The sequence below is a fragment of the Rhea pennata genome, chromosome 1, assembly GCF_028389875.1.
Source record: "Rhea pennata isolate bPtePen1 chromosome 1, bPtePen1.pri, whole genome shotgun sequence".
NCBI lineage: Eukaryota > Metazoa > Chordata > Aves > Rheiformes > Rheidae > Rhea > Rhea pennata.
In genome coordinates, this window is record NC_084663.1 from 155031759 (window position 1) to 155047881 (window position 16123).

The 16123-nt window shown below is 38.4% G+C and overlaps 1 protein-coding gene across 1 annotated transcript in view; it reads right to left on the reverse strand.

The window, feature by feature from the left end:
- MYO16 (myosin XVI) overlaps nucleotides 1-10421 on the reverse strand; it is a 278529-nt gene extending 268108 nt beyond the window's left edge. The window contains exon 1 of the mRNA XM_062575533.1: nucleotides 10166-10421. Coding sequence (XP_062431517.1) covers nucleotides 10166-10391 — 226 coding nt within the window. The 5' untranslated portion in view covers nucleotides 10392-10421. The remainder of the gene's footprint in view (nucleotides 1-10165) is intronic.
- Between the last annotated feature and the right edge of the window lie 5702 nt (nucleotides 10422-16123).

Genomic DNA, 16123 nt, shown 5'->3' on the forward strand with positions numbered 1-16123 from the left:
AAATCTGGAGCATAGACCATAGCTCAGTGATTTAATGCTGCAGCTGTCATGTTTGCCTTTTGAGTCTGAATTTAATCAAACAGTACACAGTGTGAGAATCAGCTCCTGCAACCATCTTATTGTTTCTCATGTAGAATCACAGTGTGTACTGCTTCAAGGTCACATATATACTACACTGCAATATACAGTCATTGGAAAGCAACAATGTAAGAAAGTAATACGCAGCCTCAGGCTAACTGTCAAAATTCTACCTTGAACTGTTTACATAATGCTTAAAATCCATGTTTAAAGCCTGACATTTAGAAATATTGTCAATGTTACCTTAACTACTGACCTGCCCACCTCTGATCCTGGATGCAATTTACATAAAAATACAAGTTAGATTACCTATTCCTTTAGATTTGTCGATTGTATGTACAAGCTTCAATTCCATCCCTGTAATAACCTGTAACTGTGATGGCTGCAAATAGCAAAAAATCAAGAAGAATCAGTTGTCTATTCATTATGCCATAAAACCCTTTTTATTTATTTCCTTCTTAGAACTACAGACCTTGTTCTCTGTCAGCTTGATGTGCAAAAGGTTTTAGCAGCTAAAGCCCTGCATATCAAGTTATGATACCTAACTGTATTAAGAAAAAAGAATCCATCAATGTATATTTCAGCAAAAAGAAAGATCATTGAAATAATAAGCACTAAACATACTTGGTGTTTAGACTTTTTATTGAGGAAGGACAGACTTAAAGAAAACTCACAAAACACTGTACAGATAAATCTAGCTCTGCCTCTTGTGTTTTGACTGGGAATAGTACTGTAATTCAGGCACAAGGAAAGAGCTTAGCAATTAAAAAATATTGCATCTAGTGGCTGGGCTATGTTCATTTAGACCTTCAGAACTACTGGAGAAAGTTTTTCCCCTTATTTGTTCTACTTCTAAAAACTTTCAAAGAAATATTCTTCTCATTCTTTCGATTAATATGATGGTGATCAACCCAAGTTTATATGCTGCAGGATTCCAAAATATGGCCTTTTTCCAGAGTTATGGTTAATCTATTAAATCAACATTCCTCTGGTGAAACAATGGAAGTTACTCTGTTGGAAAAGCTTTGTAAAATTAAATTGAGAAACTGAAAATACTTTTAAGGTATTGTAAAGAAATCACCTGTATTTTTAATAAGGAACTGTATTATTACTTTAAGGGTTTGTTGTTTTAAAAAAGGAGGAAAGAGGAAAGGTTATTTCTATTTTTATGCTAGACCAATTGGCAATTGAAATAAAGACATCTTAAGATTAGTGATATTGAAAGTCAAATACAGAAAAGTTTCCTCTTTGAACTGAAGTATTATTGGAAATCAATTTGAAGCATGAAAGAGAAATACCCTGAAGGAGAAATCAATTGCAAATTGCACAGGGAAGATTTGATTCTTTCTATCTTTATATTTCACAAGTACAGACTAGGGTCTTCTGCCATCACAGGAGAATTTCCTTTTAATCAGTGTGACTTCTAACAACATCCAGGGGATGCCAGCAGTACCTGCTGCTCAGTGGATGCCCTCTTTCATCAGGAGAGCAGGCTTCTGAATGGTGCTGATTTATAGCCTTGCCTCCCAGTGCATGATGTGAGGAACACCAACCACAGATCCCCTTTGAAATGAATGGGAAAACTGCCAGATGCCAGTTAGCTGGTTGTTAGTGGCTTAACAAACTTCCACTGGCATCGTAGTGAGTTTGTGAGCGATTAGCCTTAGTGTTTCCTCCTTTTCTCGTGCATGCTAAAGTGGAAAATTGTTTTTAGTATTACACGGAAAGGAAAGACCTTATGGAGAAAAACAAATGAGATTGATAGACTTAAACTGAAGGAAGTGCAGATAACATGTCTATAACAATTACCAGTTCAGATCAATTATTCCCCTAAAAAAACTGGATGCATATATAAGGTAACGGTCTTCTGAATAGATTTTCTTAACATTTTAAACTGTTAAAGCTTTTTGAATTATATCCTCATTATGCAAAGTCATGATGAATTTACATACTGCCTAGTCCCTCTGAAGAAAAGCATTATATCACAGTCTATCAAAAGAAATAGTTGAGAATTTTGAAAAGGGGCTCAAAGCTGAAAGAATAACATTCTTAGTAATCTCTTTTAGAAATATTGTGGCAAAGTTTTCCTCATAAACATTACGTTCTATAATTACAATAGAGGCAACATATAAAAATAATGATTTCTAGTTCTTAATTGGATTTATAAAGATAATATTCAAGAGCAGACTTCTCTGTCTACAAACACACATTGCATTGCCTATGATTTAAAAATCTGGTCTCTAAGGAAAAATCCAAAAGCTATGTTTCTAGAAACTCTGTATAGGAATAAGAAAAAGGTATATATTTCAGAGAGGGGTCCATAAATCCCTTAGGGTGAACTTAGAGACATCCAAAAATTTCCAATAGGAACTACTAAATTCAAATGTATATCTCAACCTTGACTTCTCAGAGCTTAAACATGTAAAAGAGGACTAAAAAATAATCCAATTTGTATATCTACATACATATGTGTGTGTGTGTAATTTTAATATACTTCTATTTTCCAAGGAACTAAGGGGAGTTCATCTAGTGGTAGAGACAATTTATTATTGTACAACAACAGCTTGTTTCGCAGTCAACTTTCTACAGCTTATATAGCAAGCAAGACCACCTAGCTTCAGCATGTCTCTTAGTGAGGGGACATGCACCCAAAACAGCCAACAAAGCAATCCAACTTAACTTTCAGGCCAGCAAAAAAGTGCAAGTGACAGCTCTTCTCCCAGTTATATGGAGAAAAGAAGGAAGCTCTACCTCTGTTTTCTGATGGGACGTCGTTATGAACACCTCCACTAGATCAGCTCTGGAGGACTCAAAACGGAGGGAAGCCTTTCTAGTTCCCTACGAGGTGTAAGTAGAGATAGCTACTTCAGTAAGTGTAATTCTGGGCATGCACAGAAACAAAACTTGCAGCTAGATCTGCCCAGGGAGCTTTCAGAACTAAAAGAAAAGTGGCTGATGGACAGAAGCACTCCTGGTTAGACAGTACACAGGGAGAAGGAAGAGGCTAGATAAAATTTACTCCATCAAGCCTATTGTTCACTTCAGTGATATATTACACTTTGGTTTTGTAAGTTTTACTTATTTCAATAAAATAAACCTTGTCTACCAGGAATCACACATATTTTTGGTAAACAAAGGTAGCTTAAGATACAGTTCTCATCTTGTAGCCTTACCTAATTACTAAAATGTAAGCACACATACAAAAGAACAAAAAGCACACATGGTATCCTGTAGGAATTCAAATGTATTCACATTTCATCTCCCTGTGATTTTATGATTGCTTTTGAAATAGGCTGCTTTAATTACTTAACATCTGTTACCTAATAACTAAAGGCATTATGTGTCCCTGTGCTGTAACAAAAAGATGGCCTGTGTTGCCAAATTCAGCACACATGGTACTAAACAAGGTTAACAACCATGTTGAGCCTAGGACTGGAGGTTGACTCTGATTTGAAATGTGCTTCAGCCTTCAGGGCTTTTGAAACTGCTTCTTCATCAATGGGTGGATTGAGATGGTTGATTGATGTTTCATTTTTCCATACACAGACTGATTAAGTCACTAGCACCACGCCTGACAGTCAGCTGAGTTAGTCCTTTCCAAAGTTACAGCCCTATCAGTTCCTAATGCAGAATGCATGTAATTGTCCATCTTGTCAATATATTCAGTTACAGTATACATTTTTTCCCTCAAGAGCCCTGATCGTGCAAAATTTTGTGCATTTCATTAGTTCCACATGCTATGAATAGTCCCTTGACTTCACTTTTCAGAGCATTTACTATTCAAAACTCTTAAAGATTGGGCCCATCAATATTGAATTGTACAAATTATAATACTTATGTATTGTGATTTCTTTTAAAGTGGTTCCTAGTAAATTAACATTTGTCAACAGTAATTTTTAGATTATCGTCTAATTTACAATTTTCTCCCCTAATATAAAGAAAACTAACTGTAAATTCCCAAATATCTTTATATTGACCAAAAAATATCCCTAAAGCTGTTATTGCATACGTATAGTGAATTCTACAAGCATTCCCAGGAAAAAAAATAGTTTGCATGATGATTAGAGTGAGAGTAAATAGTAATTTGCAATTAAAATATATTAAATAAAACTAACACAATCCTGAACCAAAGCATTACAAATCCTGAGAAATTTATCTGTGTTTTAAATTTAGAAAAAGAACTATGCTTGCACAGTCTTTTCTTGGGGTAAAGAAATACAGAGTATCTGATCTCTCAAATAATTTTTAGCTGCTCTGTAGTTCTGCTTTAAGAATGCTCTTAAACGTTATTTTTTAAAAAAATTCACCAAGTTGAAATTACATTAACTTTTGTCTTTCTTCATGATTTCTCTATTCAGAAAAATGCTAATAGGTGTACTGTATTAATATCATTTTTGACCGAAATTTTCATTTATTAATTTTGGGAGGTTTCTTTTGTTCTGAAGGTTTCTGTACTCACGGTAAACACACCCCAACTGTTTGTTATTTTATCCTGCTTAGGGCTGGAACAAAACATCCAGAGCTTATTGGCTGATGCGACAGGGTTTCCCAAAGAGATTTGTAAAACCAAGAGCACAGCCAGGGAACTGAGAAATGCTACTCAGATTACATAACCTAATCCTGATTCACCAACTGTGTGTGTTTGTCTGGCCTTTATGCTCATAGCGTAATACATACGTAAGAATATGTGCATATATATACATATATGTACAAATATATATATAACACCTCAGATCACTTATAAAATTTTACTCCTTTCTCTTCAGAAGATTGTAAAAGAAAGAAATAGTCTAAAATCAGAAATACATTAACACTATAAATAAATGTAAATATACAAAATAAATGTTAAGTAAAGTGTCTTTGAGAGGAGGAGTGAAGGAAAAGGGTGATATTATGTATTTAATCAAAAGCAACACGGTAGAAAGATTTTGAAAGGTGGAAGTAAGCAAGAGTGGGGTATTCTAATTTGAGATGACATAGAAGATTGAGCTGAACTTTTACACAGACTTCTTTTTCTCCTCAGCAGTCACCTTTTTAACACAAGAGGGAGGGATTTTTGCCTAATACAGTGAAATTCTGGCTTATCAATAAAGATCCAACTTGGCAGATTTAACGCCACAACAATTTTTTCACCTCTTTCCTACACTTTAGGTACAATCATAATAATTTGTTCGGTTATTTTGTCATTAATTTTGTTCTATTACTGACTATATGTGTTTTTAGCAAATGTATTTATTTATCTTTCAGTCTTGTCTAGTAACTAAGATACCTCTGAACTATTACTGACACACAAAAAGGCAATCTTCATCCAGCACTTTGGTGACCTTTAAAAGCAATGTATTGACATGCTCCGAGCCTAGCTTCCTAACTGCGCCTCCTAGCATATGCAGAAAGCCAAAGGATGTGCCACCAAAAAATTCCCTGCAATCAGTTTGAGAAGAGATATCTCAGATGGCAGGAGAAGAGGTGTCCCTGGATATGAAGAAAGATAGTTGAAGGTCAGAAGGTCCCAAGACAGGTAAGATGAATTTATTCCCAGTCTTTTCAACTATACAAATATTTAGGACAAACGGTTTATTTTACACACTCTCAGTGATCTTCATTCCTCAGACTTTCCCCAGTTTCCTGATACCTGGCAACAGACTTCACCTAACGCTTGTCCATGGAGTCTTCTGTTCACGAACCGGTATCTATGGCCCACATCCTGGCTCTTGCAGCTTTCTAAACAGACTGTTTGCAACTCTTAAACCTGAGCTCTGAGGATCAGTAAGTTTACCCCGATACATTTGCCAGGCACAGGGAGTGGAACCCTGTGTTTTCCAGACTATCCTGGTAACCAGCCAAGCTGTTAGTACTAGAGAAAGATACAACCCTAAAGCATAAACGAGCTTACTGCAGTAAAATACAAAGATAAGAGGTCAGTTACTAGATTTTGAAACAATGCAAGGAAATAAAAATGTGCTTTACTTCCCCGAGCAGTGGAAAGTGCAGCAGAAGGGGTACTGGTATCTTCTGCTTCTTACTCCAGCTTTTCCAGGTATCCTATGGAGAGAGAAGGGGGAGTAAGGCTGTCCCCAGCCACTACACTCTCCCACTGCTAAAAGGAAGTGGCCATGCTGGTAGCCCTGCACTACTACTGGGAAGACGTTCAGGCAGGATGGAAGCAGAGGCGAGCAGGGCTGACTAAAGCAATCAGAGCTAGGCTCAGCCTCAGAGGAAAGGCTTATATTACACATAGCATCAGTATTAACATCCAATCACTTTGGTATCAGACCCATTTGGAATCACAGCGCTACCACAGAATCAGCATACTGTCCATGAAAAGGATGAAGGGAACCTTAATTAGGTTTAGGGAACCTACATTCCCCTTCTGATGCTGATTTTCACAGGAGTACCTCTTTTGTCTCAAGGCTGAGTTGCTGGCTCTTTGAGCTTCCTATCCTGACTCTCTATGCCCCATAAACATGGCAGACCTTATGGTTTACTTTATGACTGCATTGCAACTTAGTGTTTTCACAACCAAAGATATTACATAGAGAGCATCTCTGACAGCCTTATGATTTCAGATACGCTGCAGCATTTCTAAAAGGTTGTGTTAGAGAGTATTCCAAAAGATGACTGAAAATAAATTCAGTCTTTTAGTTTCCCTTTTTTGTCAGATGCAGGGTGCAGGACTGTCATGTTCACTTTTTGATACTGTTTTCGTCATGACAAGTTTATCTGTCAGTTCACAGTGCCTAGAGATGCTCAAAAACTCACCTCTTTCAAACTGCCATCATTTCCCATTGTTGTCAGTAGTAATATCTCAAGCTTTCCTTTGGGAAGGAGGCATATCCCATATTCTCAAGAAGCCAAGCTACCCAGACCTTTGGGGCATGACTATCTTGTATGTTAAGCAGAAAGGCAAGCTCAGATTCACTCCGTTTCCTGATTGCTCAGTTCATTTCCTAATTGCTCGTACATGAGGCTAAGCTGATGCGCAGGTTCTGAGCAAATACTGGAGCATACATGTCAGAGAACAAAATCTGAGCTCACACTAATCATAAATGTAGGTGCAAGCATACCTGCTCTGCAGTAGAACGGAACAGGATGCAGAAACCTCGCTGGCCTCCACTTTGCAGTAACATTATATGGCTGATGTCAGCAAGACAAATATCCTGCTCTCCATTATTAATGTGGATTTGACATCTCTCTCAAATAACAACAGTGAGTAGGATTTAAAGGCAACTGACCCACAGTTTGTTCTCTTGCCAGCAGAAAAGATGTAAAAAAACCTGTGTCACACAAAACATTATGCTCACTTACTCACTGGTTTCTGCTCCTATACGTATCACCACTGAGAACAACAGTTTAAGAATCTCTCAAAAGGATGACCAGCAGCTAGGTGTGGTCCACAGAGACCAGATGCAAAGCTGGGGCGGGGGGGGGGGAGGGGGGGGAAGGAGGGGGAGGATTTCTTTTCAGTCTTCCTGGGTCAGATGAAAGACCAAATTTCAGTTATGTATAATAATAGAAAAAATAGAAATAATCATTTAAAATGCCTCCAAACAGAGCAAAACCACAACATTTTGCTAACTTTTAGCTTATGTGACTATATTTCATCACCAAACTTGAGACAAAGCATGTCACTACTAAAATTTCTAAAAGCCCATTTTAAAATTAATTTTAATCCAAACGAATGATTCCATCTATTAGCATACATTAGCAGAAATTCATTTTGTGCCCAGTAGCAAGTACTATAGTAATTTTGGAGAAGATATATTCTGCATGAATAACAAAGGCACTGAATTCTTAAGAGCAAAATTCCCATTAGATTCAAGTGTGAAATGTGTCTGCACACTAGCCACATTACAAATTCATCTTCAGATACATATTCATGTTATCCAACTTACCTCATCTATCTAACTAGCTTATTTCTCACCATTTCCAAATGTGCTGTCCAATTTATATAGTTTCTGACACTCAAAAGAAATAAGGCCCTAAACTTCACCTGGGGGACTACTTCTAGTCCACCCTATTGTTGTGTCCTCTTTCCACTTTTTATACTAAATGATATTCTCTTCATACAACTGTAAAACATCATTTTTAGCCAGCTTTTTTAACCCTGCAGAATGGGTGTTTCATCTTGCTGAATTATTACTAGCTGAGTTCAAACTTATTCAAACAGCCACTGCTTTGTTCCTCTCAAATTTTGCTCTTTTTCTTCTCCTGTTTAAATTGCTTTCTCCAGTTCTTACTAGTTATGTTGCTCTTCCATGAGCTCCATCCAGTGTAGCCACATTTTCTACTTAATTGCTAACTATGTAGCTGATTTGCGCTTTTTATAACTGGACCCCAAACCAAGCAAAATTATTCAAGGATTCATCAGCAAACAAGAGTTTGCTTAAGAGTCTCAGAGACAGGACTGTTAAACAGACTTGGGACTTGCTCAGTTTAAAGAACGGAGGAAGCAGATAGTTGTGGTAGAACTTTTACAGTCTCAAGATTTGCAGAAAATTCCTAAATAGGCCTCAGAAATGAAGAAGATAGGCCTGGTTGTTATTCTTTTAAATCTGTGATTGTATAAATCCATTATTGTACACCCTCTTCCAAGGATAAAAATGCCCAGCTTTTTCAAACACAACGTCCTATGCAAGGGACACAGATATTGAGTACAGGGATGTTGTTATCCCTACTTGGCTTATCTGTGGGCTATCTGAGCTCCCTGCTTCTAGGGATCTAATATTTTTTTTAAGTGAAGGATACCATCACTGTTCTTCCCTCGTCTCACTTTCCTCCTCCTTAGACATTTTTTTCCCTTACGTTCATGCTATTCAGTTTCAGCAGTTGCTGAATTTTCTGTTCTGATTCAGATGCAGCTCAAGGCCAAATAGAGGCACCATAAAAGACTGCTGATCCTCATCACCACGCCAATAAGTGATCTATATTTCTTCAGGAAAAAAAATGTTAAAAATAGTCTGAAGTATCTGACTCTTATAGAATGCAGAAAATCGTATCTAGTATTCTTCTTGTCTTTCAGAGAAAGTGGGAGCTATGGGAGCACTGAGAATTATAATTCTTATATTTTTACAGATTAGGAGAGTGGAATGGGAAGTTGTGGATTTTATTTGAAATTTCAGTTATGAATGCTGCCCCGGACACTCACTTTAAAAGAAGAGTCTTTTGCTCCATTTCCTATATAGATCTAAATATGTAAGACTTTCTCAAACAACAATAAATAATGATAGAGCAAATGCCCACTAAAATCAAGGTTCAGGAGTGAGTAAAAAAATACATGTAGCCAAATAGGCAAAAATTAGGCCAAGGATGGCCAGTAGGTTGCACGGTGTGACTCCAGCTCAGAGCCTCTCCAGTTAGGGCAGTTTTCTGCTAATACGATTACATAAAGCTGCTTTAAAATCTGTTTGCAAGAAGCTGCTAAAAGCATTACAATTGTTTTATTACTGGCCTTCCAAACTATGATATGGGGATTCCCGGAGACATCTAAAATGCGGGAGATCACTGCTACAAAGTTTAGTTCCCTTTTGGGCAATAAATTACAAAATTCCTCAGATAATTATCAACTGTACCAGGGATTAAAACAATGCTAGCAAGACCCAAGAACAACTAAAATAAGAATCCTCCAAATGTAGCAACATATTTCAAAAGTGTATCATCACGATATTACAACTGGAGACCTGACCCTCTGCAGGTCAACTCCACCTCATTGCACAACACAGGCCAATGTCAGTGATATCAGCATTCTTTACTCCAGATTTTTGCCTAAAAATGGGGAAATAATTTTACAAGTAACTTGCGTGAAATTCTGTGGCTGATGATATGTAAGAAGGCCACAAATAATCATGATGATAGTCTTGACTGGTCTTGAAATATATTAACTTATGCATAATATCAAGCTCAGAGTGATTTTGTTAGGTGTCTGAAGGTTTATTTTCTATGTCTTAAGCAACACGCTGTAATATATTGCATGTAATACATTTTGTTACATTGATCACTTTATGAAAAGTATCAAACAAAGTTTTACACCAGGTAAGGAGCACACGGAGGCTTCTCCTCCAAAACGAGACACGTCAACGTTACTGGGTACCTTCTTTATCGTCGTGACGTACGATCGCATCCTGTATCGTGTCGGCAAGGCTGAAACGAACCCGGTGGCTCTTGCCATGCTTCAGCTTTTTCGCGTGACCGTCCCGCTTCTGCAAGGCTTTCTCGCGCTCGTAGTAGGCCTTGATTTGATCGCAGCGCATGCGCTTCACCAGCCGCTGCCGCTGGCCCAGGGGCAGCGACTCCAGCAAGCACTGGTCAATTTCCATCTCATGCGATCGGAAAACGTTACATAGCTGGAAACAGCCTGGAAGAGAGCAAGCATAAACCCATGCAGGTCAGGCAACGGCGGGCGTTCAGATATTCAAGTGTTCGGTTATCCGATTTCCTTCTGTCCTTTTTAGCCATGCCTATGGCTCTGTCGTGTGAGCGCTACTTGAGCACGCAGAGAGCGTGTATCATTACCATAGGCTTTCTGGAAACACCACAGACATTCTGGAAACACCATATAACTAATTCCATTAAAACGTTGATGCATATTTTCATACCTAACCTCAGTTCATGGAAACGAATGTGAATAGAAAGATGTCTAAGAGCTCACTAGGTGAGATGGGTGAATATTTAAATAATTCAAATAGTTCACATTTGCTTACAAACACAAGACTATTATGAACTGAAAAGTAAGCCTGACGCCTGTATTCTTTTTTTAACGCATTTTCATCTTGCTTTGAGTTAGTGAATTTCTGTTATGCAGTGAGAATAAAAATCATCATACAACAACTATAATGAGTTCATTAACATGCAGCGAGTACTCAGGCAACTATCTCTTAAAAACATCAAAATCATTCTGGAATCATAGTCATGCAAATGACTTTTTTTTATGGCATTGCATATAGCCATCCAAGTTGAATTGTCTAATGAAAATGTCAAATACTGGAATCTTCATGAGGAAACAGATCACATAGATCTTCGATTCAGTTACTCTTAACATTCATAACATTACCTTCAAGTCAGATTCCTCTTTTGTTGTCACTGTTAAATTTGCCATTTTTACTAGCATTTCAATAACACTAATGTTCTTTCCCCATATGTTCTCTATTCCACTGGGAGTGAACACCGTAAGAGAATGTTCATTGCTGCTGGTGTCTTTTCAGGGGACAGTTCCATTACACGGGGAGACTAGTAATTGCCAGATAATTTTATTGCTAGAGTCCTGAGATGTGAATCTGCATTTTCCCCATCAATGATGTACCCGAATTTCTTATTTCTAAGGGCTGCAAGCAGCCCAGATGAGAATGCTTTTTCTTTCCTTGGTTAACGTAAGAGCTCTTGAAGAGGATGTAGGCTCAAGCCACCTTGGGCAGTTAAAAAATACAAGGATGTTTGTGCAACTTTAATTAAGCTTGCTTTTGTCTACCCATTTTTCTAAATCTCTAATTACATAATAAAAGTATCCCTACTTCATTCAGGGCACTGGCTGGGTAGTGCTGACTAAATGACTACTTTGTTTTCTCCTTGCTGCTTGACATATGCCTAATCTACTGAATACCATTCAAACTCTGCTCTGAAGGCATAATTAATAATTTCCTGTCAAGCTTTTGTAAAACTCATATCACCAATGCACATAAGTGCTTCACAAATATTTATTATTTTCATAAAAAGACAGATAAAGGGGCATTATTATCCATATTTGGTACTGAAGAACTGAGATGAAGACAGGGACTTTCTTTTTAAATAACCTATTTAGGGTGTCCAATTCAAGATGTCTATGCTCCTTCTCAGAGTTTTTTGTTTTGCTTTAAAGATGTAGTATTCTATTATATAATGTTGTTTTATATAATACCATAACAAAACACTATTAAAGTGAAATTTCTACTAACTTTAGCTGTGAATATGAATGCCAAGCACCCCTACAAATTAGATCTCAGGGTCTTACGTCAGACATCTGAAAACTGAGGAACATATATTTATGCAAAAAGTAGCTAAAGTATCTTGTTGATAAATTCCAAAATACAAGCAGGCGCATGATACAGTTCTATAGGTCAAGTTCAGTCAACTTATTTTAACATAAATTACCCTTTCCTTCCCTAAAAATTCTGATCTTTTCTTAGTACACCATCAAATTATGCAAAAACGAGTCTGTCAAACTAAAAAACTGGAAATACGTACTGGCTTTCATTAAAACAAATTGCAAACACTTTGTGTATGTCAAAAGCAAACAACTCTTCTGTAAGACAAATCTTCTATTTGACCTTAACTGAGGTATTTAATTTCTGAGTGTATTTCAGAAAAGACAAAGAAATGAAAGACTAGCACCATAAAGCTGCTAAAGATGTAGCTTTATGCCTCCTTTCACTCCCAGGGATCACAGCATTCAACTAAGTCACAAGTCCAGACCGTCCTTAGCCTGAAGCAGTTCGTGACTGAATCTCCTTGGTGTCACAATACAACTGACTGAGGAATAAGCAAACTTCAGAACTCTTGTATTGTTCTGCCTTGTATAAAATCTTTCAATAACCACCTCTTAGTCTTCCTCACAAAAAGTACTGTGTAGACCACTGAGCTTATATGATACCGCATCTAAGTCTGGGTGTACTGCCTGCCAGATAGGCTTACAGCTTCAGAGGAAGAACCAGCTTGCTGTGTTGAACCATATTTGACAACACAGGCTGAAATGCTGGGAACAGTTAAAGAGAAGTTCCTCCTAACTGTTTTTCAGCTCTTCACTGCTACTTCATGACTGCTATAGGAGCCTGACTGCAGGAATTCTCCTCTTCTGCTCCTACATTTCAGGAGCAGCAGATAACAGCACTGCCAGCACCAGCTAAGATGCAGAAGACACCAACCAATTGCTCAGCCTTTGCTCCCTGGTTTGGTGGTCACACATGCGGTCACAGATCTTAGCTGGAAGAAGAGAGCATTGCAACCCAGCTGAGCTAAGAGGCCAGCTGTACAAGAGCTCTGCTCTGTTCCTTCCTTCTCTTTTACCTTCCAAAACAGAACGAAGAAGCAACACTCAAGCACTTGGGCTCTGGGAGGCTATAGCTGAAGCTGCTATCCATCTCTGGAAAACTCAGCCAAAGGTGGGAATCATTGCTGGTGCTTTAGTCTTACCCATATATCAGTGTTGTTTGCTAACAACAGACTTTAACTGTATCTTTGCTTTTCATCTAGCTCATCTGCAGTCTCTGCTCTTAGGAGGAACTCGTGCTCTTTGTTGCTATGTAACAACTGAGACTGGTGCCAGCTGTTGGACCCCTTCTCTGACACACCTCTACTCCTCCAGTGCCATAAATCAAGCAAATTAGCTTAAAGTGTTGGTTAAATAGAGTCCAGCAGAAGAGGAGATTGGACAGCCAGACTCTAGTTTTAGCTTGGATGTGGCTGACCTAGTGTCTTCTCCTTTGAGATGACTTTCAGCTTTTATGAGTGCTCCCATATTTGCCCGCTCCGTGAAGAACTGGACTGAGATGCTGGACTGCCAGACTGGCTGCAGATAATAGTTTTCACTGTGTGGCTGAAGTCAAACAGATTAGGCAGATCCAGAGGGTGACTATTAATCCACTTGGGCACTGGTCCCAGCTGAGAAGTGATGAATTGCAGATGGGATGTTTCCTCTCAGCACATCTGGAACATGATACGTCCTAGATGAGATCACTATCTGACTGTGGATTTAATAGCTGCAGGTCAGTAGGCTTGCTGGGTTAAGCTTGGATTAAACAATATATTGTAGACAACAAGGCAAATTCTCTGACTTCATCATTCAGTCACTCACCTTTAGGACACACAACATTCAGTTCCAGTTTTAGAACCAGGCAGATTTGTTCCCTACACTACGGGAGCCTAATGAGCACTGGCAATTGCCAGCAGCACAACAAGCAGGCCTTCCTTGCTATCACCACCAGCGACTGGAGCTCTAGGCTAGGGGGTTATAGTCCCATAGACAAGTTTCTGGAGGGAATTTTGGAGATCATTCACTCAATGACACTTTGAGCAGGAGACTGATCAGCAACATCTGATCAGGTTACTTATGTGTTTGTCTAGCAGAGTCTTGAAAATTTATAGCAATAGAGATTCTAAAAGTTCTCTGGGTAACCTGTTCCACTGTCTTTTTTTTTTTTGGGGGGGGGGGGCATTTTTTCATTAGGAATTGTATCCATCTTACACTAGGAGGGCCCAAAACTGCACACAGAGTTGCAAATGCAGCCTCACCAGCCCAAAGAAGAGGGGGACAAGGATTTCCCTCAGTCCATTGGCCACAGGATTCTAATATAGACCAGTATATGGCATGCCTTAGTTGCAATGAGAGCACAGTGCTGGCTCGTATTCAACTTTGCAGCTACTGTAAAGCCTAGATCCTTTTCAGCCGGGCTGCAACCCAAGTGAGTCAGTCAGTTCCCAGCCTGTACCAATGCAGAGGGTTATTCTGTCTCAGGCACAGAAATACGCACTTTTTTGTTGAACTTCCCAGGTCTGTTGGCCCAGTCCTCACAGTTAAGATCTACTATTCAAAGCATGTCAACCCTCCACCCTAATTTAGCATTGCCAACACCAGCTGCAGTTTAAGATGCAAAGAAAATCTCCTGGAAAAAATAGCTGCTAAAATCCACAACTCTATTAGGCGGACGTAAACTGTGGACACCTGGCTACAGTCAGGATCGAAAGCGACGCTATTAGAGCCTAAGTGTAACAGGCACAGCAGGTTTGTCCATCGCCTGGGACCCGCTCAAATAGCAGAAGATGTATGGGAAGCATGCTTTTGAGGAGAGCTCTTCCTAAGTGTGTCAGGAGACACACTTGCTGTGCTAGTCAAAACAGAGTGTGGCCTCACAAAGAAAGATCTGTAGGTAGAGAAAGGTTGCCTTCTGGGTCAATTTGTATAAAAGTTTTTATCTCTTTATATGTATATGAAATCATATTTGAAGATTATTTCACATGTTTTTTTTCATGCTTCAGTCAGTATATGACAAATTACAGTTGTGTAGAGTGATTTGATAAGGTCACTGTGACTGTCACTAGCAGATTGCACCGGTTAACTCATTAGCAGTGTGATGACAACATTATCTCCATCAAAACACTGAAAAAGCTTACTAGGGTATGATTTATTTAATGAGATACCCCAGACCATAATGACTAGAAAAATGACTGACAGTATGTATCTGTTTTTAAGGTCTGTATGCTTCATACAATCACACAGTATAAAAATGTTTAGGAAATACTGAAATACCAAATGCAGATACTTTTATTATATCATAATGGTTATTAACTAGCACAGCACAAAGAAAGCCACTGCCACTCTAATTAAAATAAATAAATAAATAAAAGCTGTTTCAAGGATACTTGCTAGTGTAAAGCCACTTCACCAACCTGGCCCACTCTGAACTATTATGAAGAGAAGAATGATTGCTATCAAAACTGTTAATAAAATTGTAGCAATTTACTCACAATTGACCCGAGTGCCAACTGCATTACAACACAAATTACGAGCTTGATCCTGTATGAACAAGAGATTTCTGAGTAAACAGGAACTGCTTGCTTTGAATTGTTTCCAGTTCTCACTGTGAAAATGAAGTATTTTGTGGCATCACATGGACTAGCTCATGGACAACTTGAAAAGCTTGAGAAGGAAGAGGGGAAATAGAGAGAGGAAAAAGATGATTGCTACTAGTTATTTTCTTCTATCTCTTACAGGTAATTTGAGCCCAAATAACTTTATACTGTGCAGGGACCTTTTCACCACACTTCCTTTTAGAAATAGTATTTATATAGCTTTCTTTTATATTTTCTGCTCTTATGGCTTTATCTCTTCATCTCAACCTAATTTTAAGCATTTGCTCTGGCATCTCAATGGGACCCTGACAAAAGGCACCTTGCAAGGTAATTCACATCCTATCAGTCTCTGGAGGACAATAGGACACATTTGTCTTTCTCCACTGGTTTAAAAAGAGCCAGGGGTGATAATTTTCCTACCTTATCCGGATCAAATTACAAGAGGCATTTT